Source organism: Lampris incognitus, chromosome 14 (assembly GCF_029633865.1).
Source record: "Lampris incognitus isolate fLamInc1 chromosome 14, fLamInc1.hap2, whole genome shotgun sequence".
NCBI lineage: Eukaryota > Metazoa > Chordata > Actinopteri > Lampriformes > Lampridae > Lampris > Lampris incognitus.
In genome coordinates this window covers 13455160-13480501 of record NC_079224.1, presented here as the reverse complement: position 1 = coordinate 13480501, position 25342 = coordinate 13455160, and the positions used below count along the sequence as shown (strand labels likewise).

The window sequence follows — 25342 nt, the reverse complement described above, 5'->3', positions numbered from 1 at the left end:
TCATGTACGTTTTAGGCATTTTCAATTGATATCCGGCCAGTTTGTGGACTTTGTTTTAGGTGAACTGCAATGTTTCTTGCAGACCGTGCATATTTCAATATTTATTTCTTAAATATTTCCATTACCCTTTGTGCAATAGTTTAGTTCATGTTCATTTCAATCAGCTACAACACTTAGAAGGTAAGTTGATTATTTGATGTTTACGCTATAAGGAATCACACCAAAATACTGCCGTTTAACAGTTGTAATCACAATTTCACACACAAATGTAATCAAACCTAAGCCCAAGGCAAATTTCTCTCATGAAGAATTCAGTTTCCCAAGTCAGCGAGGCATTTTCTCCATTTCAATGACATTTTAAGTTACAACTACATTCTGCTGATGATCATAAATATACAATACGTGCATCATCAGATTCTTTATTAAATTAAATAACTGCAATTAAATAACTGTATCCAGGGAGAAAAAAAAACCTTTTTCCTGGATTTACATTTTACAATTGGTTCTACAATCAATTATTTATGCAAGGCAGCAAAGATCATCACAGGCTTCTTGTGAGATGACATGTTTACCACCCTCAGACCTCTATAATGACATGAGGATGGATACGTGCAGTAACCGAACATGCCGCAACCTATTTATTACAATATTAAGGTCTAGGTCAGGAAAATGAATAAATAAAGAAGTTAAGAAATCAGTGACTTCCCGAGTCACCTCTCTGACGATCATGTTCTGATGCTGAAACCCTCAAAACTGGATCTCCTAGATAAAACAATGCAACCATCAAAATTGGTTCCATGAGCATATCTGCCCAAAACTCAACCAACCAAAAGAAAAACTACAGGGAACTAGATGCAGACAAGAAAAGCTGTAACGATTGGCCTCTGCACATCACCTAGGAAATGTTTCCAAACTCTGAGCTTAGATGTTTGTGTTTGCTGTTTAACGACTTGACATGTCAGGCTGTTCCCAGTTCTCAATGGACTGTGAGATGGCTGCATCATCAATAGGTGTTCAATAGGTCCATGTCCTCCGCTGTGACAGCAGATGATGAGAAACGTTTTGCTGGGGAGCTCTGATGCAAACTGTCACTGCACGCCGGCTGCTGCTGCCTTTTTTTGACATTGCAACAGGAAGTCTCTGTGTGATCATTTGTTTTGCCAAACTGTTGAACTTCGGGTTTGCGGTTGATCACTGCTGGTCTGTAGAAATGTAGCCACTCTCTTTTGGCATCTTCCTCTTTCTCCAATATCAAAGGTGGTGCGTCTAGTGCATGTACAACCCTTTTCCTGCCATCTGGAGAACAATATACTTCAAATGCTGTTTTAAGTGATGTGTAATTAATTATCCTTCCGAGCATGTACTGGGATTCAAAATGAAAGGAAACTCACAGAAGCAAATTGCTGAAGCTCGTAATCCTTCAATCTTTTTCTGTTTTGGCATTTCCATTGCATTTGTTTCCCATTGGTTTATAACCTTGAAAAACAAGTCAAATGGTTATTTATGAAGGTTATCAATAAAACATCCATCCATCCATTACCCGAACCGCTTATCCTGCTCTCAGGGATGCTGGAGCCTATCCCAGCAGTCATTGGGCGGCAGGCGGGGAGACACCCCAGACAGACCGCCAGGCCATCACACAGGGCACACACACACACACACACACACACACACACACACACACACACACACACACACACCTAGGGACAATTTAGTATGGCCGAGTCATCTGACCTACATGTCTTTGGCCTGTGGGAGGAAACTGGAGCACCCGGAGGAAACCCACGCAGACATGGGGAGAACATGCAAACTCCACACAGAGGACAACCCAGGACGATCCCGAAGGTTGGACAACCCCGGGGCTCGAACCCAGGACCTTCTTGCTGTGAGGTGACCGTGCTAACCGCTGCGCCACCGTGCCACCCTCAATAAAATATCAAAAAGTACAAATCGTTTATAATTTGAAAGCTGAACGTGAATCACTAGAGCACTTGATTTAAACAGGACTAGAGTATGTATATTTCTACGATTAACAGCTGGAGATCATTACCTGTTGTGCCCAACCTTCAGTTGTACATCTTGAATGATCAAAGACATCCAGCGGCCTCTCTGATTGAACAAGTCCTGTCAGGTCTCGCATAGTTTTTTTCAGCACAGTGCTAAGCTGGAGATGTAAATGACAGAAATTTCAGCACTTCCATAAACAGTAGATGTTAATGATGCAGCCGTCTTACCTTCAAATTGGTCCCTGACACATCGAGATTTTGTAGGTTTGAGAGGCATGTAAGGTATCCAATACCCCGTTCTGAGATGGGGTTGTCTGTGTGAGAAAGCAAGCATATCATAACTAATCAGAACCATTTATTCAATATTAGCCTTAGGTTGTTGTATGAGAGGATATGGAGTGAAACAAAGGCTTCCACACTATTGGGATGCCTCGGACAATAACTGGAGGGAGACAACGCTTTTGAAACTGACAAGACAGATCCAGGAGCTGAAGATTGTTCAGTCCCTTCTTCAGTATCCTTACAGGCGCAGTGAGTCTTTGCAAGCCAACGTCTGACATACCGTTGCCTCCAATGAAGAGATTAATCAAGCTGTTGAAGAGGAGAAAGCCAAAATAACGTCAAAATAAGAGACAGCCCTTTCACCGCATTACATGCCGTAAGCGCATTCCCTCGGGATCCAGGAGGGGAGCACTACCTGACCAGGGAGTTGGACGTTAAATGCTGGAAAATCTCGTGGCTGTCCCCTAGTCTGCAGCCGAAGAGATCCAGAGACTTCAAACTGCGGAACGCTCTGATTTCGTCCATCCGCTCGGACAAAAGACAAAAGCTGCGGAGACAAACGGGACAAAAATGAAGCATCAGGGGGCGCCACCCTCAGAAGGGGGACCTCTTCAGAGGGACGGAAACATCCGGTACCTGTTTCTTAGGCAGAGGGACCCGAGCACCAGCTCCCCGTACGCGTCACCGAACACGCGCAGAGCTCTCGCGGCCGCGTCGGCGTGCGAAAACGCGAGCCTTTCCTCGGCCGCGGCGAAGAGTTTTTCGCCCATTTGCTCGGGAAAGCCGCGCAGCGAGTCGACGTGGCGGACGTTGTCGGCTACGAATAACAGGGAGATGTCGAAGAGAGATTTCGCCGAGTACCTCAGACTTCCCTCGGCGTTGTAGACGAATACGAAGTGCTCCCTCTTCGACAGGAGCGGCCTGGTCTGAGGTCTGCACGACACCGACTCGGCCGCTGTCTGGTGGAGACCGTTATGACGAAGCTGCCCTCGTTCGCGGATATAAATAACGTTCATTTTCTCTTCTTTTTAAAACCCGCGAAAGAAAACGGTCGGATAGAACCGACGGTGCAGAAGTGAGCCCGGGCAGCCTCGAACCAGCCACCGGACCGCGAACGGGTCGCTCACACCCGAGACAGTCTGGGGTGGGGGGTGGGGTTGAAGCCTCTGTCGGCAGAGGCCAAACGCCGGTCTCCGAAGCAAGAATCCTGGCTCGCTGGTTTCGCTCGTTCAGCGGTCTTCCTACTTTAAATGAAACCCACTTCCTCTTTCTAACCGCGCCTCGCAATGACGCGGGACCGTTCGGACGGCCCGCCCGTTACGTGGACGTCACGCGTTTGATCCACGTGGACGGATACAGGCGCCACAACTTCCAAAATAAAAGTCTCGCAGCAGTAAGACTTCGGTTAAAGACGCTAAACACACACACACACACACAAAAGTACAAATATTTCCCGTACTCACACGTGTATTTCCTGAAATTGTTGGTTGTGTGTTTTTTTTTATAAAGTTTTTCAAATCCATCCCACCGTGACGTACGACGTGAATATGTCGGTGCTGAAACGATAAACAATAACATGCCGCGCTTTTACTTTGAAAATCTATTCAACGGAAACAACTTGTTTACGGAGCCGACCGGACTACTGAGAAATGAGTTGATTTGTTGGGAAAAAAATATTATGTTACGCTGTTTACACATTTGTGCCTTCTTTTTTTACCGTTGTTATTATTTAACCTGATAAGTTTAAGATACTGCCGAGGATTCTACTGTTTGTTTAGAGTCGCAGCGGCGCTAGCTGTGGTTGGTGGCGGTTGTGTGCTCTGTCCTGTGGGGACTAACTTCAGCAGACAGCTAGCTGGCGTTAAATGTCAACGCTTCGGGCTAACGTTGGTAAACTCTTATGCCCTTATTTCACTTCATCTTTTATCTACATACAAAAGGAGAAAAAACGAACGGTGACTGCACTGCCTTAACCATGTTGCTCCTCTCTCCACAGCTATCTTGGCAAGAGGTTTTTGTTAAACTAGCTAAACAAGCTCCTGCTGAACTTGCAGACGTCTGCCTGTTAATTTAGCTCCTGTAAATGGCGTCGACCAATGATCCTTTTCAGTTTCAAGGTGTGTTATCTCAGACTGTTGCCCCGTGATTAAAATGTAGTTATTTTGTTATCAGTATTGCCTTTTACTGAACTCTTAACTACTTACTCATTCACTTGCACAAACGCATATTGCGTCTCACTCTTTGCAATGCTCTGGTATAATAGGTCAACTCAAGTCAATTTTATTTGTATAGCCCAGTATCACAAATTACACATTTGCCTGAAGGGGCTTTACGGCGACACAACATCCTGCTCTTCTCTTCTGTCCTCTGTTGACCTCAAACAGGTCCCCACCCCTCCCACACACAAAGTGGGCAGTACTCTTGATCTGATTTTGACTCGGAACTGCTCCACAGCAAATCTGATTGTCATCCCCCTACATCTGTCAGACTACTTAATTATTCAATTCACAGCCTCCTTACTGGAACATCCTCACGTTCCTCCACAAATGGTCTCCTTCCGCCTAAACTTCTGGTCCCTTACACCGACCCAGCTCTTCAATGAGATTTTGTCTTCCATGCCTCCTCATAATGAATTCTCTTCACTCCCTGTCAATGAGGCTACAGATACACGCTGTTCCTCAGTAGCCTCCTCTTAACAATCTCTGCCCTCTAGCATCCAACCTGCTCGTAATGCCCCACCCCCCCAGAGAGCAAAGGGCGGGGCTCAGAGCGGCAGAGAAAAAATTTGTAAAACCAGAGTCCACTGACCTCAGTGACTATCAGTGTCTTGTAGCATCATTCTCCTCCAACTTAGAAACAGTTAAGACCACATACTATCGGAACAAGATCTGTGGCGCCACTGATGCTCGAAAAAAAATTTTGGCTTTTAACTCAATCCTCCTCTGATCTCCACACCGCTCACTCCTGACATGTTTGTCTCGTACTTTACTGTTAAGGCTTCTGCCATCAGTAACTAGTTCTCTGAGCCTGACCAACTCTTTCTGCCGCTGCCAGCTAACAGTGCCTCACTCACCTCATTCTCCCCTCTGATCGGGGAGGAAGTCTATATAAGTTTCTGCTGTACTCTCGTCCCACTACCTGTCCGCTGGACCTGATACCATCCAACCTCCTACAGACAACTTCCCCTGCATCTTGTCTTCAACCAACCCAAAACAGCACATGTCACTCCGCTGTTCATATTCCTCCACTGGCTCCCAGTAGCTGTCCGCGTCAAATTCAAAACCTTGATGCTCACTTACAAAACAGCAACTAAAACGGCTCCCGCCTACCTGAACTTCCTCATTCAGGTCTACGCTCAGTCCCGCTCACTATGTTCTGCCGATGAAAGGTGCCTGGCACTTCCGCCACAACGGGGCCCTAAGTCACTAGCTAGACTCTTCTCTTCTGTAGTTCCCCCGGTGGTAGAACGAGTTACCAAACTCCATTTGATCTGCTGAATCCCTCTCCATCTTTAAGAAGAAGCTAAAGACCCAGCTCTTTCACGAGCACCTCCAAACCTGATGGTATTAATTTAAAGTATACTAAAAAAAAAAACAGTTGTATGGGGCTTATATTCAAACAGCCCTGGAATTATGTCTTCTTTTTTTGAGAGAGGGGGTGGGTCAATGCACAAAATTAATCTTTTTATTTATCTTAATTGAAATTTTTATATTTAAATTAATTGAATTTTTTTTTTATTCTGGCTCATGATCGAAGAATTCGAAGAGGCTGAAAAGCTGTTGGAAAGCAACAAAGATGCAACCACCATCAGCATTGATGAAGAGGACTTAACCCGGAACCAAAGAAGACCTGCAGGGCTTGCCCCAGAGGAGGAAGAGGACCCACTGGCTTATGACGACAAGGCAGAAGTTAGGAGAAGTCATTGTTGCACATACTGAGGATGCTTTTGAAATAAGAACATTCATATTCAGCCATTGTTTTGTTTTGCTTTTAATTGTTATGCCACACATACTCATTTAATTAATTATTTTCTTCTTCTTTTGATTAAGCTTCTCTCCGGAAAAAAGAAAAGTGCCCCTTTCTGGACATTTGAGTACTACCAAACATTCTTTGATGTTGAGACCCATCAGGTAGAGTCCTTTCTGCTCCTTTCCACTCAAAGTGTTTTTGATAAACCTAGATTAACCTTAGCGTTAGCCTACAACACGTTAACCTAAGCTAATGTGTTGTCATTTTGACATCCTGTTTCAGATAAAGGATAGAATCGTTGGATCAGTGCTGCCATGGCGTGGGAAGAACTTTATTCATCTCTACATTCGCAAAAACCCCGATCTCTACGGTAAGAGCTCAAAAATACTTAACATTCCTGCATTTGTAAAAAGATCCATTCATATTTCTTCATATCACAGAATGGTAAATGGTAATAATAGTGGGCTCTGGTGTCTTTGCTTGGTGCTATTTGTAAGAACTATGATCAAGAGGAAAAATAAAATCGACTCAAACTTATTAGATATATGATAAAAGATGCTTTAGGAAAAAAAAAACAAATGGATCCATGAACTGTGTTCTGAGTAATAATATCTATGCATGTAGGACCATTCTGGATTTGTGCCACTCTTGTGTTTGCCATTGCAATCAGCGGAAACATATCCAACTTTCTGGTGCACTTGGGCGGACCGAAGTTTAGATACGTGCCAGAGTTTAGAAAAGGTATGTTTTTATTTTCATAGAAAAGCTTGAATAGACACACTGAGTCATGTGTTGCTGACAAAAACGGCAGTGTATTTCACTTTATTTCATTTTGTTTTTTTATTGATATTTTTACTGTGCTCTGTGTTCCAGTGACTATGGCTGCAACAGCAATTTACAGCTATGCGTGGTTGGTGCCTCTTGCCCTCTGGGGTCTTTTGCTGTGGCGAAACAACAAAGTCATGAGCTTGGTCTCCTACTCTTTTATGGAGATTGTTTGTGTCTATGGATACTCCCTTTCCATTTACATACCTGCAGTGGTAAGAGTTGATATCCCTTGTACCATTAATCATCCACCAACAAAGGATGCGCTGTAATTTCAGCCATCTTTGGGTATCTGCCAGAATGAGTGTTTCTGGCTATCGGCTGAGAGATAAGCAATGTCAGAAATTTTGACCAATAGTTATTTACATGGTGGCGCAGTGGTTAGCGCAGTCGCCTCACAGCAAGAAGGTCCTGGGTTTGAGCCCCGGGGTGGTCCAACCGGGGTGGGTCGTTCCCGGGTCGTCCTCTGTGTGGAGTTTGCATGTTCTCCCCATGTCTGCGTGGGTTTCCTCCGGGGGCTCCGGTTTCCTCCTCCAAAGACATTCAGGTCAGGTGAATTGACCATACTAAAATTGTCCCTAGGTATGAGTGTGTGTGCCCTGTATGATGGCCTGGCGGCCTGTCCAGAGTGTCTCCCCACCTGCCGCCCAATGACTGCTGGAATAGGCTCCAGCATCTCTGTGACCCTGAGAGCAGGATAAGCAGTACAGATAATGGATAGATGAGTTATTTACATATACATGTTTTTAATATGATTGTGCATGATTTTTTTTGTGGCCCTCTTCCTCTTCCTCTGTGTCCTGCATGACTAAGGCATTTGATGCACCATTCGTCTTTCTGATGCTGTGAATGAACGACTGCTTGATGGCCCAACATTAGTAAAAATGCAAGCGGTCATTTTGATGCCAAAATATTCCATTCCAGATCCATTTCCATTTCAGCTCAATGAAAACAAACGCACCGAGGTGTAAAAAGATTGCCTCTAGCTATTTGCAGTAGTATTACAGAGTACAGAGTTTAACGTGTACCGAAAACAAATTCCACCGGCCTCGGCCATATGGCTAAGAAAACAATCTAATCGAATCTAGTTATTGATTTCTTTTGCGTTTCTTTATCCATTGACATTATTTTGGTGGGCACTGAGGCTCAGTTCAGCTCAATTTAAAGGGATTAAATTGAGCTGAACTGAAAATTAAATTCCTGCAAAACATTTGTTTGCCAAAAAAAAAAGGGATCTTGGTTTCAGTATTGGCTGAAATGTTTTATTATGTATTGGTATCAGTCAAGAATTTTTATGTATGTGACTGAATTACATTGGTAATTTTGACAGGTAATAAACAATTTTCCCCATTATAATTTTGCAGTATTGATTGCTTTATTTTGTAATACTGCAACGTTTTTGCAATGAAAAGAGGCAAAGCTTCATAATGCAGTTTTTGTTTTGTTTAACCAGGTCCTTTGGATCATCCCATATGAGCAAGTGAGGTGGTGTTCCATCGTGGTGGCGCTGTGTCTCTCTGGATCAGTTCTGGTGTTAACCTTCTGGCCGGCTGTCAAGGATGACCACCCCAGGGTTTCCATAGCAATCATCGCAGCAATCGTGGCTCTCAACGTCTTGTTGGCCGTGGGTTGTCAGGTGATGACGTTGTCCCACTGTAACTGTGGTGCTGCTTTCACATGAGTGGGTTTTTTTCTTGTATGTGTGATCAAGCCTCTTGGTTACTGCTATGGATGGTAAAGCTTTTCTGGGAAATGAGATAGATACTTTATTGTCCTACAAGAGGAGATCTGTTTTAACCCTTTGTACAGAGCCTCAGATACATGTGCACATAGCGAACAAGGAGACAACAATACAATACAATACACTACAATACAATACAATGTAATACAATACAATACAATACAATGCAATGCAAGAGTTTTGAACTTGAATGGCAGAGGGAACAAAACTCCTTTTAAAACGAGCCCATCTCCAGGTGAACAGGATACAGCACCCGCCATCCTGGTTGGCCAAACCACATGTTGACTTAGCCAAATTAGCGAGGTTACCTGTCCATCGTGGCGTGGATAACAATGATTGACTCATTCTAATTTGTTCTCGTTGACCTCATTTGTTCTCAGTTGCGCGGCCGTACTTTGACCCTCCGGAATTTTTTCGATCTTGGAAACTGTCCTACACTGCCAACTTTGGAGTGTGTGTGCATGTACGCATTCATGTGTTTGGGGGAGTGATTACCTCCCGTAGGGTCAAGTTTGGTTCCCTTGGGGAGACTGTCTGTTCAGTGGAAACTATGATCATTGCCGCTACTGTGTGAAAAGTGGCCTGTTGACACACTTCCTTGTGTGAACGCAGTCACGACCACAGGTGTATTGAATGTCAAGTTATTAGTTTAAATTGCTAGCTAGTGTCTCACGCGCTTACCAAGTGAATGGATGGTTCTGCGTTTATCCAAATCCAGCCTTACCCGTAGAAATTACAGTTTTGCTGCACACTTACTCTTGGAGTGAATTGTTTTGGTTTTTGGCCTTATTTTCCACCATGCAAGACAAACAAACATTACGCTGAAAAATGTCTCATGATGTTGTTTCATCAGGCTCACTCATGCTCAGTTTTTTCCCCCCTTTACTGTTACCCAGGCCTATTTCTTCAGCAAGCCAGAACCAGATCTTCAGGTTGTGAGTTCATCTGCACCAGGGGAGATGAAGGCAATACCTTCCACATAGACTTACTGAACCCCTTCAGCTGTCAGAAGGTAAACATTAAGTCTAGAGAATATGATGTCTTTAGCTTGTGTACTGGTTTTTAAAGCTAATCATAACTAATAAATGTAAGTCATAACTTTTCAAAAGCCTGTATTTTCAAGACCATTTTCATTTAAACTCTCATTCGTAGGAAAAAAAAATCATGGCCACTTACGCTTGCGAGAGCTTTAAACGCAAGGCCAACTTCCAACAGCCTGGCGTGGCACCTACTTTCAATGTCGCAGCAGAAAATCCAGTCCAGGACTTCCCCTACATGATTTCTCCTTCCCAAAGCATTTTCATTCTTTCTTTTTTTTAAACCGCAACTTCTCCTGTTGCCTTATTAGAGAGAATCAGGTTGCTGTAGTGATGAAGTCACGGGTCGTCTGGATTTCACCCGCGCCTGGCCGTTCTGCCGCGAGCCATTAAGAGCCCGCGTGCACACTCTGCCAAACTGCGTGAGCTCTGAAAATGAATGCTGGCAGCAAGTTATTTCTAATGGGATGGGTTTCTAAGCATCAATCTAGCAAGTTTAGCAGCAAAATTCTACGGCTGTTTATGGTCTGAGGAAGAGGTTGTTGTTGTTCTCTTGCAAGCTGTAAACACCTTGCAAGTGCTCTGAAATTAATGCCCTTCTCTGCATTTCCAAAGAGCATCGTACTTTGTTTAACCGTCTTCGAAAGGCTGTTTGATTTTGTTATAACACACCGTGCCTAAATAAACTCAGTGGTAATGTATATAAAACACTGTATTGTGATTTCCAAGGTTTTTTATTAAACTTTTAAATACTTTAGCCATTAATAAAATGTACTTTTACTGTCAACTCAGTTTTCTTTGAGTATGTTAACACTTGACAACAGAGTTCTCACATGTACGACTTTGTTACAGTTGAGCCAGCGCGTTTATTTAGATCAAAATTGAGGCAGAAACTAAACACCCTTAACGTTACAAGAAATACAAATAGATAAACCACACGGAAAGCTTCAGGAATAAACGTTAGAATTGCCTTCGTTTCTGTAGAGTACAAATTTGACCCTAGCTATAAAATTATACTGTGTTGTCTCTAGGGTTGATGTTTGTCAGTTTTAAAAAGTTTTTTTTTCAAAAAAGTTTTTTTTTCTTGTTCTTCCAGTTGTTTTATTTTCAATCAAGTCACTTGTCTCTGGCATGTCCAACTGCATTTCACCGTTTCCGCACAGAGGCTTACACTCGGAATGAGCTGATGGGTATCAGAGTGACCCGGTGGTTGGGGAGAATCCTCTGTCACCCACAGGTCTCGGGTGTAATTCCAGCAACGGCCGTGTTTCTGGGAAGAATCCTTGAGCAAGAAGTCAAGTCAGTTTTATTTGCATAGCCCAATATCCCAAATATCCCAAGAAGCTGACCAGCTACTTTCTAATTCAGTGTTATTTGCTTTAGAAAGCTGAAAAGTGTGAGCTGAATTTGTGTAAAATCCTATTTAAACTGTCTTGCCAGTAATTAATACCTTATTAAATTTTACACTTTTATCCACAATGAAATTTGAGGCAGCCAAACAAGATTAATTCAAAATCAACACCGCTCCAGTTTGTTCGGGGGCCGCATCTCCATTATGTCAGCTCTTTGTTGTGTCAACGGAAGCCGGTATCTCTGCACAATTTGACGTTTTAAATATTCAGGGGAGAGATCGTAACTAATAGGATTAAAAGTAATTGCAGCACCATTGAGATAACCCCCAAGTTGTATAAAGTGGACTTTTGGCTGCTGTCTCTTGTTTTTCCCTTTGCATCAATCTGAACTGTCTGGAATGCTGTGTGATCTGAGGGAACGGACTCAATCTTGAATGTCATTGTGTTGCTGCCAGGATCAGCTTCAGTGGAAAATGTGTTGTGGCCAGAGCTTGTGTGCTCCTACATTGATGCTGATGCTCGACGTCTTAACACGACAGCAGCCTTGGTCAAGTGTGTGCTTTGAATTATTTCCATTGATAAAAAAGGGTCAAGTATTGAGTTTAATTAAGAAAATAGAAAAAAAAGTGTCACTTGAAACTAAGTCAATGGCATGGCGGCGCCCTAATTAATGGTCATTCTAGCCCCAGCTTTGAGTTACACAGGCACTGTCTCTCAAGCAGATAACCCTGGTGGAAGAAAGTCACCTGCCTCACTCCCAAGCTTGCAGGCATCCGCTCTTATTTGCAAAGTGAATTTGGCAAATGGATGCACGGCGAGGCAGAGATCTTATTTTTAGCAACTTTTAAGTAGTAGTGACTTGTCCTTTCCATGGAATACTGATTTTCTTTTCAATTATGCCCTTTTGACTGTGCCTCTTTTTTTTTCTTTTTTTTTACATTGTAATTTGGAGACTGGAAGACAAGATGGCCACTTCAAATGGTAAAGGTGAAAAAGTGTCCAAGTTTGAGACCTTAAAACTTTTGGAGAAATGCAGAAAGGAGAGAGACGATGCCATGCATAGGGAGAGTGTTGTCAGAGAAAAGATTAGACAGTATGAGTCGAGGATGCGTTCAACAGAGGCGTTGAGACAGAAGCTGAAGACCCTGACAATGGACAATAAGGAGATGAGGAAACAAGTGAAGACTCTTCGTGCCGAGCTCGGACTTGAGTCCAGTCCCAAGTTCAATGGGAAAACAACAAAGGATATCATTAACGAGCTGCATGAGAAGGAGCGTCAGTGCAGTTCCTTGGTTGAAAAGGCTGGAAAACTGAGCTTGACCATTGATGACTTGACATCAGAGTTGGCAAACACAGTCACATCCAAGACTCTCTTGGAAGATCAAGTCCAGTCATTGCAACAAAACCTCAAGGACATGACAAACAATCAGCGTCGTTTGCTGAAATTATGGGAGGACAAGAAGGCACAGAGGGAGCAGCTGGCTCTTCCTGCAATCCCCCAGAGAGCTGGGGGAGCTGGGCAGAAACCGGTGGTCCAAAAAGCGGTTCAGACTGAGATGTCCATCAGCTCGTCCCAGAAGCTCCCAGTCAATGCATTTGAGACCAAGCCATTACATCGGGATAGTGAGAAAAAGTCTGTTGTAGACAAACACAGTTTTGCAGCTTTGGGAAATGGGACTCGTCATCATGACAAGAAAGTCCTCGTGCATGATGGGACCAGAGGACTGGAGAACTGACCTCGTGCATGATGAGACCAGAGGACTAGAGAACTGACCTGACCCGCCTGAAAGCCGTTGGCAGTTTGGTTCATAACTCTGGCTTGAGAAAAGCAGAATCACACAAATCTGGCAATGACAAATATAGACCTAACATGGAGAACAGAGAATGGATTTAAGAGGATAGATCATTTATATGATTATACTTTCCATAAGTAATTGTTTATGGCTTGGCTATTAAAACAGCATACTTGATTTGAGCCTTGTAATGGTTTTGTTATTTTTACGATTTAAATGTAGCGTAGTTTTCTAGAATTTTTTTTTTAAGACAACAGTTTATGCAAATACGTGATCTTTTAATGACCACTGCTTTGTGATCATCATACAGGGAAACTATAACCGACCGGGGATATTGTAAGGCTTGTCCGTCAGCAAGCCGGCGGAAAATTGCGCAAACAGCGCGCAATGAAACGGCGAGGGGTGCGTTAGTATAGCGATTACTTGCATTAAGCCAATCAGTTAAAACAATTATATGAGGCTCTATAATATGTATGCTTTAACATATTACGCAATTCAACGACTTTTATTTGATATTTTTAAATATCTACAAGTCACCATAAAATAACAGGTAATGATATGGACCACTATTTGTGTGGGGGGGGGTCCTTATCGAGGTCCTTTGAATGCATGTGGCGCGATATGCGTAACAGCTCGCTGTTGGCAGAGGAGCTTGGAGTTGGGAGAGCTGTGGAGACTACTACTTTTTGTATGGCTCTCCGTCAGATCTAACGACATGTCTTCTGCAGAGCAATGTTTCTGGTTTGTACGCAAGGTGAGTCTCTTAACCCATTAGCCTTGAATCTAAACAAAACTGTCTCATACGTTGTTTTGCTAATGTTAGCTAGTTAAAGCTAACTTCTTGTCGGGTTGCGCTAGCTAACTATTCAGTTAATGCCTGTCCAGCATAACGCCGATTTTACCCCCCCCCCACACTGTTGTTGCTATTGTGTTTTTTTCTACCCACCTACTGATTACTGACAATCAGTTTGGTTTTAAAAATAAACAGGGCACAGATTTGTGCACATATGCTCTGAAGGAAGTTGTAAGTATAGAGGACAGTACGGTATTTATGCGTTTCCTGGATGCATCAAAAGCATTTGACCGAGTTAATCATAGTAAATTGTTTGTTAAACTACAGGAACGAGGGGGTCCCCTCTTATTTGATAAGGAGTTTGCATTGTTGGTATTCATATCAAACCGTGCAAGTTAGATGGGGGTGAGAGTATATCTGCACCCTTCCCAGCGACCACTGGGGTCCGACAAGGTGGAACACAGTCGCCTGTTCTCTTCAATTTGTATATGGATGATCTCTCTAAAAGTTAAGAGTGTAAGACTGGCTGTATGGTGGGGGATAGTTTTATTAACCATCTAATGTACGCTGGTGACTTAGTCATACTGTCCCCTTACAGTGCTGGCTTACAGCAACTGCTCAGAGTCTGCTCAAGTTATGGTGTACAGCATGACATTAAATTTAACTCAGATAAGGGTGTTATCATGATTGCTAAATCCAAGGAGGATCAGAAGCAAAAATGTCCTTCATTCTTCTTGGCAGACCAAGCACTAAATGTGGTGAATAAAGTAAGATATCTGGGTCACATCATCAGGAATGATTTTATGTGATGACGATGATGTGGAGCGCCAGTGTTGCAAACTGTATGCACAAGCCAATATGCTGGCATGCAAATTTCATATGTGTACAGTTGATGTTAAAACTGCTCTTTTTAGGGCCTGCTGTACTCCACTCTTTAGCCCACTTGTGGCGCAATTATAGCAAAGCAAAAATGAAAAAGCTGCAGGTAGCATATAATGATGCATTCAGAAACTTGCTCAAGCGTCCAAGATGGACAAGTGCAAGTCATGTGTTTGTGGCTAGTAATGTACCCACTTTTCATGCTGTGTTGAGGAATTTTATGTATAAATTTATGTGTTGATTAATTGACTCCAAAATGTAATTGTAATGCTCTTAACTGAGCCTACACAAAGTGACACAAGGTACTCCTCTTGTTTCTGGAAACATTGGAACAAATGTCTGTATAGGTTTTGATCATTCTGGACTTGTGAACTGCTATTAGCTATATTTTTGTGTTGTCTTTTATTTGTCTTTTTAATATGGACCCACCTATATGTCTGAATAAACTAAGATTTGATTGATTGACTGATTAATGCACTGCCGATCATAAAGTGATTTCTGATTGCCCCATTTAGGTGATATGCTGGAGAGCTGCAGCCAGTATTGCTTGGTCTGCGCTGCTTTTGCCACCCACCGCAGCTGTCTTTGTAGTCCTTGGCAGGTTTAGTCTTTTCCACCCAAGCCAGTGGCTATCAGGTGAGATGCGTTCAGATTCACTGCATGATTTGATTGACAAAATGATCTGATCCCCATGCTATTCTAGCGTGAAGCTCACCAATGGCTGTCTCTTTTCAGACTGTCTGTCCTTCTTAACAAGTCCTAGTGCCATCCTCTCCTTCATCCCATTATGTGGCGTGATCGTCTTGGTTGGGTTCCTCAACCTGAAACACTACACAGGCAAGTGATAGGCGAGGGCATTTTGGAAACCTTAAGTAAATCGAGTAGCTCTTTTTGATTGTCACCGTTTACTGGCATCCAATTTGGCCATCTGGGAAGCTGTTGTGCCTTGTAAATTGGGTCGGTGTCTTAAAGAAAAGACTCAGACAGCACTCCAATTGATTGTTACACCAATATTACAAAGTTCAAACTGGAGTGCTGTCCGAGTCTTTTCTTTGTATGTTTTACTATATTCAGGATCCAGCACCCAGTCTTTAGAGTCTTACGCTGAGTTGAGCGCATTGTTTCTTATTTTCTGTCTTAAAGGGAATAAAGTTTATGGCCTGTCCACAAGTATTTGTAAGATTTTTTATGATTTTCTGTTTACTTTTGTTTTCTCTTAGTGATCCCATCGATTGCATGCTCAAAATTTGCCCTTCTGGGTCAGCTGCTCCATCCTCATCAGTTTGTCCACTCTCTGGTCCACTGTCTCATGGGGTTAATAGTGACCTGGTGTTGTGCCATCATTATTGGCGGTAGATATCAGACACTCAGCTATTCTTGCACACAGGGCAATAGGTAAGCAGATGCAACAATTTATTATCATCCCTCTGTTCTTGTAGGTTTTATTTTTGGGAGAAGGGTCATCTTTAACTTGTAGATTTTCTTTTTAACACAGTGGCCCTCAGATGTGCCTTAATGAGTACCACCTTATCCTGCTGCTGGCAGGTGCTTTCATTGGCTGTAGTCACAGTCTGTTGGGTGTGGTCCACAACATGAATTATGTCTCCTTCCATGCCGTTCAGGTATGCTATATCTGACAGTGTTGTAGTTGAGTCACTAAACCTCAAGTCCGAGTTGAGTCTCGAGTCCCCAGTGTTTGAGTCCGAGTCCCCAAAGAAGAGTCCGAGTCAAGTCCCCATTACCTGAGTCTGAGTCTAGTTCCAAGATGTGCTCCAGTGCTCCACTCTGGCACTGTAAAAAAGTATATGTAACGTCAAGATATATACCAATTGTAGTGTATGTATCTTGAAGATACATGTGCTTTTTTTTACGGTGCCAGAGTGGAGCACTATATGTATTCTCAACAGACATGACAGATGTCTGTTGAAGTTTGAGGTTGTCCCGGTCTTCTCCTCAATAGTTCGTTTACATATCAAACATCTAGCAGTGCTCTTACTGGAATTTGATGTAAAATCCATGTAAGCAAAGCGCACAATTTGGGGCGTCTCTTTAGGCATAGCACTAACTGTTACTGAACATGAGGCTATGCATGTGAATCCGCATGTAGGTGGAACACATGGGCCTGCCCTGCACGAAATTGAATAATGTTACGGTATTAATATAGCTATCAATATCTTATGCCAAATTATTAGGGCCTATTACAGAAAAACTAACAAAAACAAAAAAAATCTTTATCAATTAACCAGTCCGAGTCCGAAAGCAGTCAATGCTCGAGTCCTAGTCATCAGTGCTCAAGTCCAAGTTGAGTCATGAGTCCTGACTCGAGTCGGATTTGAGTCCGAGTCCTGGACTCGTACTACAACACTGATATCTGGTTACACTTCTCTTGATAGTGTAGACTTAAAGAAAAAGGATTTACAGACAGATGCATTTTGCCCATTTCAGGTGTATTCTTTGTGTTCTTTGTACAACTTTATATATATATATATATATATATATATATATATTCATGGGTGTCACTTATTTTACATTGTATTTTAAGCTTGTGCAGCATTTTGGTTCAACTGTGGTTGTTTTAAATGTGCTATATAAATAAACTTGACTTAACTTTATTTCTTTTTCAGCAATACAAGTACCTTCATTTTAAGGGAACCTTGCCCTTTGTGTTGAAATGCAGCGCCACTCAAGCCCTTTACTCAATCCGGAGCTACCTTGTTGTTTATTTCTTTTTGGGTATGTGACCTCTGTTCAAACAAACGACCAACCAGTTGTCTCAGCAGAAAGTGAGATGATTACTGTTAGTGTTCATGTGAACAACCTGTCAAGTAAGGTAGTTCTACCTCTCTCTTAACAGGATATATTCCAAAAGCGTGGCTCTGCAAAACACTCAACCTTCAGTTAAACAGGTTTGTGCTCCCCCACCCCACCACAACAAACAACCCAAATTCTTCTATATTGCTTTAAGTTATATTTGTGCATATATGCAATCCATCCCTCCAGCTCTCTCCACCCTCTGGACACTATAGCTGGACTCCTGGACCTCTCCCTGCTGTACCACCTTTGGATCAGCGGCACCTTCCTTCTCCTCACATGGTATATCACTTTGCAGCTGTTCAGGATATTTGTCACTGAGGTACGTCCAGTTGATTTCAGGGACATATTATGAATTAAAGAACAAAACATTTTGGTCCTAATTTAATTTTGCTCATGTATTTGCTGTTGCAGCCAATTTAAGATTAGGCTATGGTCTACTAGGTGGAAAATTATTTTGTTTGGCCTGAGTTTTAAGGCCCTTAATTCCTTGTCTTTTGATTAAACTTCCAAGTCGTCTTTACCGCCACATTTTTATTGGTTTTTGCTTTTTGTTTTTATCCAACTAAAAAATTGAATTGGAACAAGTTAAATGTACTCCTGCTGTGTAAGCTGGCCAAGAACACAAATGTAAGTGGTGCCAGTGATAGCCAATTGTTAAAATTGATGTGCAATTTTTTTCTTTTTCCCTCAGTGGTTTATTTATATCTTGGCACTCTTGTTTTACACCTATTCTGTTTACAACACTTAAGGGTTAGTGTTGTCTTTGCTATAAATATCAGAGGCCATTGAAATTTAATAAACTGTTGTGTAAGATGAATGTCCTAGGACTTAGGTGAAATTGTATTAGTGATAATCCAGCTTAAGGTGATATTGTATCTAATACATATACTCTTATTTGCAGGTGTACAGTTTTCCTATGCAGTCATCTTTTACCGAAGATGCCCACCTGTGTCTTCCCAAAGTTCTCGCTTGCAAGCAACCAATGATAATGAAGGTAGAAGTGCAGGGAGTACTTAGTTTTTATAGCCCTTCTTTTCTTTTCTTTTTCTTTCTTTTTTTTTTTGGCTGGTAACTGATAGAAAATTGGGTACAAACTTGTCTTTTCTCCCCCAATCTCAGTTTTTAGCTCTACAGGATTTGGCTCTGCTCTCTGAGCACTGTCCGTCACGACGCGGAGAGGTCTTCAGTCTCAGTCAGCCAGGTCTGTTAAACCACCGCCTCCTATTGACGTTTAATCGTTTTCCCTGTACAGACAAAATCCTGGGATACAGTACGCATATCAATGTGTAACTGACCCACGAATACTTGTCTTCTAACCATGTTGGTAAATTTAGCATATTAGAATAATAACTTAACGTCCTTCTCAGTGATGAACCACAGAATTGTAGGTCACCGATGGGCCAAATATTAAACATGCAGACGATTGTACTGTATCCACATTTTTACCACATCTGTTATATGAATTGGGAAACATTTTTTTAAATGAAACAGTTGAGGTCTGTAAATTTTGCTTATTTCTTGTCAGTAAATTATCAAGAAAAATCATTAATATGTGTCCCTGTATTTGGCAGGAAATACTTCAACTTGTATATTTTCAATGTTAGATACAACAAATATGAATGTCCTATTCACTATTGCAACCTTATGACATTCGTGTCTTTTTCTCTCTAGGTGGCCACCCATACAACTGGAATGCCATTAGTCAGGAGTGTTTGTCTCTCCTGGCTGACCTGACCCAGAGGCTTGTAGTACACCATGACACCGTAACGGCCAACGCCGGGGCCAACGTCCTCTCTGCTGGCAGCGATAAGAAGTCTTCCTCGTCTGACAGTTCAGGTACTTGGGTTGAAGTAACCGTTTACATCAGAGACATTTGACTGAATGTATGAGAGAGGAATTTGGTAATTTCCATCTTATGTCTCTTTATTTCTAGTTGCTGAAGACACAACATATTCTATGTATTTTATAGTTCTGTTCGTTTATAGACTAAATAATGTGTTGATATATACTTTGCTGACGATGATCTAAACATAGTTATATGAATTAGCTAGAAGTGTTATTGTTCCGCCACTGTTACAAAGTAAGGAATGAAAAAAATATGCAAATTTGGAAATGGAAAAATGGGTATACCCTGAATAACGATCTGAAAAAAAAAATGACTTAAAAAGTTTGATCCCCTTATCTTGTGTTTTAATTTTTATCTGACTTCAACAGCAGAGAAACATGTGACACCCCGGCTTGGTATCAAAACCCCTGGCTCAGTCTTCATACGTTCCCCAATGGGGGGCCTTCAGAGCCCTATGACGGCCCCGTTCACTCCCGACCTGGGCAGTCCCTTTTCCTCCCCAGCCATTTGGCGTCTCACCGCCGCCCCAGAACCTTTCTCGCCTTGGTACGGCACAGTGCAGAGCCCACAAGTCGTGAGGAGGGGCCACAAACTCTGGTCAGCCTCCACAGGTGAGAGACAATTTGAGACAGAAAGATATCGGGTATCGGCAACCATCACCGTAGTCTTAAGAGGTTTTATAGTTTCATCTGAACTTAACCAGCAAGTGCTGATGGGGCCATCCTGACAGAATTAATGGAGAAGTTGGTGCGTCCCACTGGCTGTTCACTTATACTGACTAATCGTATTACCTCTTAAGCCGTGATATCAACCTCATTTTACTATCCCAGCAAGACTGTAATGGTGAACTTGTGATATGCATCTAAGGATTAGCCATCTAACTGAATCTGACATTCATTAACTTAAAGGGAGAAAGATAATCAGATTATCACTGATGAAATTATAGTTCAGAAGCAATAAACAAGCACATAAATGAGCCGTATCTGTTTCTGGCAAAATGACCAAGTTGTAGAAATGTTGTCGACTATTTCAAGTGGCTTTTGACATCCAAAATGCTCTCCGAAGGATGCATTATGTAACCTGAGACAGCCCTCTGTAGTGCAAAAGAGTTGGCGTCAGGCTTTATCAGTAAATGTTTATGAATTTTTCCACTTTTTAAGTAGTATCTGTATTGGTGCAGATTCACAGACCAATGGCAGCCTCCCACCATCCCCTGCCGCAATGCCCAGTCCTGTGCCAGCAGCCTCCAAACCTAGCCTCCTGGCTCAGTTCCTCCAGAACAGGAAAGAATGGGTGATTAAAGCTTGTCACTATCCAAATTACCAGTGTAAATGTTAGACACGTCCATAAGTGCTGTGTATATACTTCATTATCTGTTTACATTTCTGTGTGAACTCTGATGTGCAAGTTTCCAAAAGATAAGCAATTAAAGAGTGTCTTTCTGCGCTTACCTGTCCCCTTCAGGTTAGAAATTTCTTGGCAAAGCGGGTACTGATAATGTATTTATTTAACAAGGTAAGGTTGCGTTGTGGATGTTGCCTCTTAGGTTGGTGAACGCTGACGGACTCACTGCATGCTCTCCCCCAGCTGAAATGTTCTTTCTTAACTGATAGTTAATATTTACTGATAGTTCATACTGATGATTTAACCTTCTGTGAGCAACACCTGTCATGTATGTTCAAGCGAAAGTCCTGGGAAATGGTTCCCCAAAAAGAGTGGGAACCCTGTTGTGTACATCCTCCTCCTAGTGGCGCTTTACTGCATGCTGTAGTGTAGAATCCCTTCACATATACCCTTTTATGTTTCTCCATCCATTTCCTTCATCTAACGTAGCCTATTTCTGCATCCCTCCCATCAGTAGCTTTTCTGTTAACAGATAACTAGGTTACCTTCTTCCAAACCTCAGTAGATTTTATGATAATTGCTGACTGTGTTTTCTGCAGCTCCCAGAAGCATCTAATCACGCCCTTTTTGCAGACAGCCAATCTCACATTTGGGCATTAGAAGGTAAATAAGTTGGTCCTCTCGTCGTTTCCTTTTGAAAGATGCCCCCCTTTTTGTTAAATCATAAAAGAATTGCCTCCTCCAATCTCCTTCACATAGGGCTATCTCACCTGGTAAAAGCCTCCTTCTCAGAGGACCGGTACGGCATTGTACAGACTACACTACCCAGCATTCTCAGCACTCTGTTGGTCCTACAAGAAGTAAGTTTTCCTATCTTGTTGTTTCTACCTTCTAAAACTGGCTAAAGTGGAATGTGTTTGAGAGCACCATGAGTTGGTATTGCAATACGAGGTCCTGTTGTCTGAGGATTTGGGCAAAAAAAACATCAAATTAGCATTCGGGCCCCATGTCGTCAAGGCTGTCTGACGCTTGGTTCATTTCAGGCAGTGGACAGGCACTTCAAGTTGCCTCACGCTTCCAGCAAATTGGTCAAGCCAACCTACAGCATGGGAGACTCGACTTATAAAACGCTGCGCTTCGCTCTCAGGGCTACTCTCAAGACCGCCATCTACAGGATAACCACCACCTTCGGGGAACACTTAAAGTAAGGCTGTTGGCCGCATAAAAAAACATTTTTTTTGACGCGTGTAATACATGTATTTTGGATTTCAGTTCAACTAACCTAAAATTCTCCCATGGACAGTGCCGTACAGATGTCTGCTGAGCATCAGAAGAGATTGAAACGGTTTCTGAAGTACGAAGACTGACACCTCCAGTCGTGGTGTTTGTGTGCCTTTGGATCCTCATCAGCCCGATTCAAGTGTGTATGTACGCGCACATCCAGACTTCAGTGAAAAGACAAATGAAAGCCCATGATGTCTCTTTATATATATTTTTTATATATTTATAATTGTGCTTTTTCATGGGCCTTTGTATTGGCGAGGTCAGGTCACATCTCCCACATGCATGAGGAGAGAAACTCCCAGCGACAGACTGCCTGACTAGGAACTGGAGTTGGAAGATGCATGTGGGAGACGTGAACTTGTCTGTCGAACTTTTTTTCAACTTTGTAAGCACATGCATCATATTGACATATGACTTGGGTTCACTGACACGTTAAGGCTTGTCACATTGCCCCTGAGGATCACAGACGTGCTCTCGAGGTTGCGTGCTTCATGAAACTCCTTGGTTAGGTTCGCAGTGTGATCTGAAGACTGCGGTGTGTGTTGGATTGAGTTGGAAGAGTAGAAGACATGTTGTGATGCCTTTTAAAGCTGTAGTCTGTTTGTTTAAAGAGAAAAGACTTGTACGGTGTCACAAGTTGGATCACCAGAATATTTTAATTTTCATATGTTGGTTGTATTTCTTTGCACTGTCCCAAAAGTTGTGCGCGTGTGTTGTGTTGCACATCTGGATTCACAGTCATAACTATGGTTTGCAATTTCTGTATAATGGGACGCAGATCAGCATTTCCTCTGTGTTTTGTGTTTTCATCAGTTTTGTTCATATACTAAAAGGCAGTCATATTACAGGGGTGGGGTGGGGGGCATTGGTTATGGCAAAGATTTGCTGCGACTGGTACAAGTGTGAAGATATAGCTTTTTACAGCGAGCATTGAATTTTAACGCAACACAAACTTGAATAAAACATTTTGTATGATTCATGTGTGTTGTCACCAGTTGATTCAAGGTTTGGTAATAATAATAAATCAATCTTATATAGTGCTTTTCAAGTACTCAAAGTCGCTTTACAATAAATAGAGTGAAACAAGACGACAGAAGAACATAACACAGACATACAGGGGTGGATGGGAAGGGGGGCTACGAGAGGGAGAAGCGGCAGCCACAGATGACGCCAGCAGTACTCTCCGACTTGGACAGATATAAAGGGAAAGAAAAACAAACATCATAAATCACAGATGCAGGTCAAGCGCTCCGTCCCCCAGCCTGCCCCAGTCCAGGGGTGTATGAGCGGTTTGGGGGGCACGAGAAGGCAATGGAGAAGAGGTGTGTCTTGAGACGGGATTGGAAGAGTGAGAGGGATTCTGAGTCTCTAATGATTTGGGGAAGTGAGTTCCAGAGCCTGGGAGCTGCTCTGGAGAAGGCTCGGTCACCAAAGCCGCGGAGGTTGGACCTGGGGGTAAAGAGAAGGGAGGCTGAGGTGGATCTGAGGGACCAAGAGGGTTGGTAGGGGGAGATGAGATCGGTGAGGTATGGGGGAGCCAATTTTTGAAGGGCTTTATAGGTAAGAACCAGGAGTTTGTAATTGATCTGGTGGGAGATGGGTAGCCAGTGGAGGTCTTTTAGAACTAGGGTGATGTGGTGCCAGGATTTGGTGAAAGTTAAAAGTCAGGCGGATGCGTTCTGGACCAATTGGAGTCTCTTGATAGAAGCAGCACTGATGCCATAGAGGAGTGAGTTGCAGTAATCAAGGCGGGAGGAGATGAAGGTGTGGATCAGTATCTCAGCAGCAGGGCGTGTGAGAGAGGATCTTATTTTTGCGATGTTGCAAAGGTGGTAGAAGGAGGATTTGACCATTTGGTGGATATGTGGCTCCAGGGAGAGGGTGGGATCAAGGATCACCAAGGTTGCGTGCCTGGGGGGAAGGGGAGACAGTAGTGCCATCGATGGTGAGTGCAAGGTTGTTGATTTTGCTGAGTGGACTTGGAGCCAATGAAGAGTTCAGTTTTGTCACTATTGAGTTTGAGGAGGTTTTGCTGCATCCAGACTTTAACTGCAGACAGACAGGAGTTGATGTGAGAGAGGGGTGGATTGTGAGGGGATTTGGTGCTGAGGTATATCTGGGTGTCATCAGCATAACAGTGGAAGTCCAATAGAGAGGATTTTTTTTCTCAAGCATGCATAACATACAGGACATTTTAAGAAACGGGTGTCGGCAGTGTTTTCAGTGTTTTCTTCTGCATGTTTACTAAGTGACCTGAATTCCTGCGCTTCTCCAAATTTGGTTTCCGAAACATGTAACTCATGTGCGAGAAGTCCTTGAAAGACGTTTGTAAGAAATCCAGCTCAATGGATCACCCGTTTAAACCTGTGTGAGTGGCCTGTCAGGCACAGCATGGGTTTGGATAAGCTCAGGCATCATCTGTATTCAGTATAAGTGGTTATACATTTACCAATGTGCACATGCTGCATATTGACGAGTAAGCTGCGGACTGCTTGAGGTGGCTATATTAGCATAATGTGTCTTTCTGGTCAAAGGGCCCCTGGTTTCAGGGTCTTGGTTGCATTTTCAGATTCATTTGACTGCAATTTCCTTTCAATCTGCCCAACGCCGGTTTTCTCCGGTCTTCCGTCTGCTGGTCAGAATCCCTCGGTGCAAAATTCTGTTTCAGCGGAGCGTAGGTCAGTTTAACAGAATGACATTCTTTTTAAAGATGCTGCTGTAGTGCTGAGCCTTAAGCCTTTTTTCTTCAGATGGATGTCGGGTTGGGGTGAGGGGTGGGAGACTTATTCAAGTCAGGTTTATTTGAAAAGCCTCGATTCAGAGGAGGAACAACTCCACAGAAAAGGAAAAAAAAAAAAACCTTTTCAGGAAAATTAAATGTCAGGAAGAGAGATACTTTATTAATCCCTGTGGGGAAATTCTTTCTCCATTTAGCTCATCCTAGCTGTGTAGCTAGGAGCAGCTCCCGGGGACTAACTCCGGTTCGTCTTTCCATTGCCTTGCTCAGGGGCACAGGCGGGAGTAGTAACCCTAACATGCATGTCTTCTTGATGGTGGGGGAAACGGGGTGGGGGGCATGCAAACTCCACACACAGGATGACCCCCCAAGGTTGGACGACCCCGGGTTTCGAACCCAGGGCCTTCTTGCTGTGAGGCAACAGCGCTAACCACTGCGCCACCAAGCACCAGAGGAGCAGCTCCTCCTCCAGAACAGATAAATGGGCACCACCATGTGAAACGTATCACTGCTATTCACGTCAAATTATATTAAAAGATTCTATCATGTCACTGAGCATGAAACCTAATCTCCCCCGAACCTCCATTACAAGAACCAATGTTCCTGATTTGCTGAACAACTTGGAAGCTAAAACAAAGGA

At 42.9% G+C, this 25342-nt stretch overlaps 4 protein-coding genes across 8 annotated transcripts; 3 read left to right on the top strand and 1 right to left on the bottom strand.

Annotated features, from left to right (window-relative positions):
• Positions 1-77: 77 nt before the first annotated feature.
• lrrc42 (leucine rich repeat containing 42) lies at positions 78-3604 on the bottom strand. 2 transcript variants are annotated; one of them, XM_056293250.1, is made up of 7 exons: positions 2925-3604; positions 2704-2835; positions 2479-2597; positions 2235-2320; positions 2051-2164; positions 1392-1476; positions 78-1296 (listed from the first exon to the last, which is right to left on the bottom strand). In XM_056293250.1, exons 1-7 carry the CDS (start codon positions 3302-3304, stop codon positions 1004-1006), a joined length of 1209 nt encoding a protein of 402 aa, XP_056149225.1. In that variant the 5' UTR covers positions 3305-3604; the 3' UTR covers positions 78-1003. The 2 variants fall into 2 exon arrangements, with proteins under 2 accessions (XP_056149225.1, XP_056149227.1); XM_056293252.1 differs by having other exon boundaries at positions 2569-2597.
• A 308-nt stretch (positions 3605-3912) lies between these two features.
• Positions 3913-10641, top strand: yipf1 (Yip1 domain family, member 1). 4 transcript variants are annotated; one of them, XM_056293306.1, is made up of 10 exons: positions 3913-4174; positions 4285-4405; positions 6045-6196; positions 6338-6418; positions 6540-6627; positions 6882-6998; positions 7131-7297; positions 8536-8718; positions 9720-9835; positions 9976-10641. In XM_056293306.1, exons 2-9 carry the CDS (start codon positions 4372-4374, stop codon positions 9804-9806), a joined length of 909 nt encoding a protein of 302 aa, XP_056149281.1. In that variant the 5' UTR covers positions 3913-4174; positions 4285-4371; the 3' UTR covers positions 9807-9835; positions 9976-10641. The 4 variants fall into 4 exon arrangements, with proteins under 4 accessions (XP_056149281.1, XP_056149280.1, XP_056149283.1 ...); XM_056293305.1 differs by having other exon boundaries at positions 3913-4178; XM_056293308.1 differs by lacking the exon at positions 6045-6196 and having other exon boundaries at positions 3913-4178.
• A 1536-nt stretch (positions 10642-12177) lies between these two features.
• On the top strand, positions 12178-13055 carry zgc:113691 (uncharacterized protein LOC503529 homolog). The gene has a single exon (XM_056293786.1). It carries the CDS (start codon positions 12178-12180, stop codon positions 12946-12948), a length of 771 nt encoding a protein of 256 aa, XP_056149761.1. The 3' UTR covers positions 12949-13055.
• Positions 13056-13631: 576 nt separating this feature from the next.
• On the top strand, positions 13632-22974 carry ndc1 (NDC1 transmembrane nucleoporin). The gene is made up of 18 exons (XM_056293349.1): positions 13632-13759; positions 15193-15313; positions 15413-15514; positions 15898-16072; positions 16173-16299; positions 17302-17410; positions 17532-17583; positions 17678-17810; positions 18393-18485; positions 18611-18692; positions 19163-19327; positions 19706-19948; positions 20518-20630; positions 20802-20852; positions 21281-21344; positions 21441-21541; positions 21725-21885; positions 21985-22974. The coding sequence occupies exons 1-18, from the start codon at positions 13721-13723 to the stop codon at positions 22046-22048; spliced, it is 1995 nt and encodes a 664-aa protein (XP_056149324.1). The 5' UTR covers positions 13632-13720; the 3' UTR covers positions 22049-22974.
• Positions 22975-25342: the final 2368 nt, after the last annotated feature.